This window comes from Elephantulus edwardii, unplaced genomic scaffold (genome assembly GCF_000299155.1).
Source record: "Elephantulus edwardii isolate Elephantulus edwardi_28Jun2011 unplaced genomic scaffold, EleEdw1.0 scaffold00017, whole genome shotgun sequence".
NCBI lineage: Eukaryota > Metazoa > Chordata > Mammalia > Macroscelidea > Macroscelididae > Elephantulus > Elephantulus edwardii.
This window is the reverse complement of record NW_006399767.1, coordinates 14,826,735-14,830,581: the sequence shown is the minus strand read 5'-3', so window position 1 is coordinate 14,830,581 and position 3,847 is coordinate 14,826,735. Positions and strand designations below refer to the sequence as shown.

Below are 3,847 nucleotides of genomic sequence, written 5' to 3'. Positions count from 1 at the left end.
TCAATTGGTATGCCATCTATTCCTGGAGCCTTATTTTTTGTCATTTCCTTCAAAGCATATTTATAGTCATTTAAATAAGATATTACTAAATGCCCCTCAGAGGCCAGGTTCTGCTATAGGCCCTGGAGCTTATGAGAGGAAGTAAGAGAGGGAAGAAGGCATCTCAGAGAAAGTGAGACAAATTGTTGTCAGGTGCCTTCCAGTTGACTTTGACTCATAGCAATCCAGATGAACAACAGATCTGAACTTGCCTTATCCTGTACCATCTTTACAATCTGTGATATGTCCATGCTCCTTTTACAGTCACTGTGTCAACCATCTTGTTGACAATCTTCCCCTCCACCTTTCCCAGCATGATGTCTCTTTCAAGGACTGGCCCTGAGTATGTACGCCCAGACTACATGAGAAGTTTTATCATCTCTGCCTGTAAGGAGCACCTTGTTGTACTTTTTCCAAGATAGTCTTGTTTGTCCTTTTGGCAGAATGAATTTTAAATAACTGTAAATCAGAAAGAGTTGGATACTGGGGAGTATAATAATGGCAAAGGATCTTGAAAATATGTCAAGGGACTTGGACTTGATTCTAAATGCAGTGGGATCTTGTTGTTTTACAAGTGTAATTCTGGCAGCAAGTTGAAAAAAAATTTTAGAAGGTCAAAACTAATGAGGACTGCAGTAGGGCATTGTTACTCTAATCCTGGTGAGAGAGAAAGGTTTGGATTAAGGTCATGGAAGTAGTAGTGACAGTGGAAATGGAGAGTATGAAATGAGTAGATTGAAGAGCTAGAATGGCACATAATAACCACAATAGAGAATATATGATTAACTGGATACTCGAGTAAGGAAAAGGGAAGGTTTTTATAGTTTGTATAGGTCTTTATCGTTTGTATAGCTAAGTAAATGCGTATATAACTTGTTAAGATAAAAACCAGGGGCGAGCTCTGGTGGCCTAGTGGCAAGAAGGTGTACTGCAATCCCAGAGTTGTACGGTTCAAATCCACCAGATGCTCTGCTGGAGAAGGAGGAACAATCTCCTCCTGTCAGATGTGATTTGACGGTACACACACACAAAATAATAATAATAATAATAATAAAAAAAAAGATAAAATCCAGGGAGATTTGTTTGAGGGTAGAGGATCATGAGTTTATTCAGACATACTGAGTATTTACAAAAATAAGTCTAATTGTTACAAGGAGTTGGATACAAAGGTTTGAGGGATAGAAATTATGTTTTTGTGGAGGGGAGAAAAAAGGGATCATAGAAAAAAGTTGCTCAGGAAAGAATACATAACTCTTACAACAAAGTTTATTGTAGACTAAAGGATTCATGAACTGTTGTTGTGTACCATTAAATTTGAACTGACCCATAGCTGACATTTTAGCAGTTTTTCAGAGGCAGCAGATCACCTGAGAAGAGATTGCCTATCTTTTTCCTGTGGAGTAGTTGGTGGATTTTACCATATTCCTTACCACTAAGCCACCAGAGATCCCTATTCATGAAATACTGGCATATAAACTTGTTTATTAGTAAGAAATATAACTAGTACATTGGCTGTTCCTACTCTTCCTGTAGATAAACTGACATGAGAATCCAAGTCACAATCAGATATGATTTGAGCAAACATAAGAAAGTCAGATGAGCCCATTGTCTTTACATGATGGTTTTTGTGGTCATTTTCCTCTACTGTCTGAATAAACAAGATTGGTTCAAGAGTTGTTTTGAGGAAGTGGAGCTTATTTTCCTTTAATTTTACTTTCGTTATAAATAAAGAATAATTCTGTAGTGCTTAGCATTTTAATAAAGATATGTGAATTTTATCCTTTTAAAATGAAGATACAAACAATAAAAGATATTGTAAACAAAGTGTTTCATAAACTGTTTTACTTTTTTACCTAAAAGGAAGTGTGAAAACAAGTTTGACTGGGTTATTTAAATTATCTGTTTTATTGATACTCTTTAAAACTAATTTTTTTTCTTTTTTTGAAGAAATGGCTGCAAGCAACTGACCTCACCAGAGAAGTTTACCAGCATTTAGCCTACTATGTACCCAAAATCTACTGCAGGGGTCCCAACCCCTTCCCACAGAAAGAGGACATGTTGGCACAGCATGTTTTGTTGGGACCCATGGAATGGTACCTTTGCGGTGAAGATCCTGCATTTGGACTTCCAAAACTTGAACAGGCAAACAAACCGTCCCATCTTTGCGGTCGTGTTTTTAAAGTAGGAGAGCCTACATACTCTTGCAGGTAAATATTGTCATTTTCTTTCAGAAAAGTTATTGTTTTCGTTTGACATCTTTTCTTGTCTGAAACCATATAATTTTATTTTAAGATAATGAAATATGTTTTGAAAAGTCCTTTGAGCTGTGGTGTTGGGGAAGAGAACTGAACGTTCCATGGACAGCCAAGAAAAACAATAGATAGATGTCTTGGAGAGGATGCAGCCAGAGTGTTCTTTGGAGGCGAGAATGATGAGGCTTCGCCTCACACACTTTGGACATGTTGCTGGGAGGTGCTGTTCCATGGAGAGGGACATGATGTTGGGAAACGTGGAGGGCTGGCAAAGGAGAGGAGGACCCTCAGCCAGGTGGATTGACAAGGCTACTGCTGCAATTGGCTCTTAATGTGTTAGGAAGTGTGAGGATGGCACAGAACAGGACTGGTTTCAGATTTTTTGTTCATAGGGTTGCTATGAGTTGTACTCAACTCAGTGGCACCTAACAACAACAACAACATTGTAAAGTCCAGATATGTTTAGTTTAAGAATCATTATAAAATGAACGTTGGTTTTCCAGATTAAGAAATAAAACATCACCAGCATTCCTGAAGCTTTCTTCCGTTCCATATGAACCTGCCATCTTAACTTCTTTAATAATCATTTACTTACTTAATAGTTTTTTAAAATGACAATAATTCTTTTTTTTTTCAGATTTGGCCACTGTCCCATTACACTAACTTCTTTGGCCTTTCCACATGCTTCAATCGTGTACTACTTTGATGTTTTAGCATAACAAAATGTCTACATTTGCACTTGCTGTGACTCATATCTGGAATCAGGAATTCCTCTAATGAGCTTCTCAAGATCTAAATACTATGCTACTTCATAGTTTCTAGAATAACTACTACAACTACTACTTTTTTTTCTTAGTGAAAATTGAGTATACAAGGGTAGGAAGAAAACAGTACCGTCTTCCCTTTTTGACGGAGCTCTTGTGGCTTAGTGGCAAAGAATTGCACTGCCACATCAAAGGCACACATTTCAAATGCACCAGCTGCTCCTTGGGAGAAAGATACACAGTCTTCTCCCATGTGATTTATTGCCTCTGAAACCCACTGGGAGATCTTCTATGAATCGCTTCTGACTTGATGGTACATAGCACAAACATCCCTTTTGGTGCTCCATTTCTTCTTCCTAGAAGTAACTACTTTTAACGTTTTCTTTTATATATTTTTAGTATATATGGCTATCTTACGTACATCCATGGGAGTGTGTGTGTGTGTGTGTGTGTGTGTGTGTGTGAGCAATTTTTACTTATAAATTGTTGTTGTTGTTATGTGCCGTTGAGTCGCTTGCAACTCATAGCGACCCTAAACCCTGCTCTATCCTGTGCCAATCTCATTGCCTCTGACACACCCATCCCGATTACCCCAGTCACTGAATCAATCTACCTCATAAAGGGTCTTCCCCTCTTGTGCCATCCCTCCACCCTCCCAAGCATGATGTCCCTCTCCAAGGACCTCTCCCTCCTTAGAGCATGTCCAAAGTATGTCAGACGAAGCCTCAGAATCCTTGCCTCCAAGGAGTAGCCTGGTTTAACCCTCTCCAGGATGAATCTGTTTGTTTTCTT

General features: G+C 38.5%; 1 protein-coding gene across 2 annotated transcripts in view; it reads left to right on the top strand.

The window, feature by feature from the left end:
* UBR2 (ubiquitin protein ligase E3 component n-recognin 2) overlaps positions 1-3,847 on the top strand; it is a 169,334-nt gene that overhangs the window by 23,116 nt on the left and 142,371 nt on the right. For both annotated transcript variants that reach the window (XM_006881986.1, XM_006881985.1), the window contains exon 2: positions 1,987-2,246. In XM_006881986.1, the coding sequence (XP_006882048.1) occupies positions 1,987-2,246 (260 nt within the window). The remainder of the gene's footprint in view (positions 1-1,986; positions 2,247-3,847) is intronic.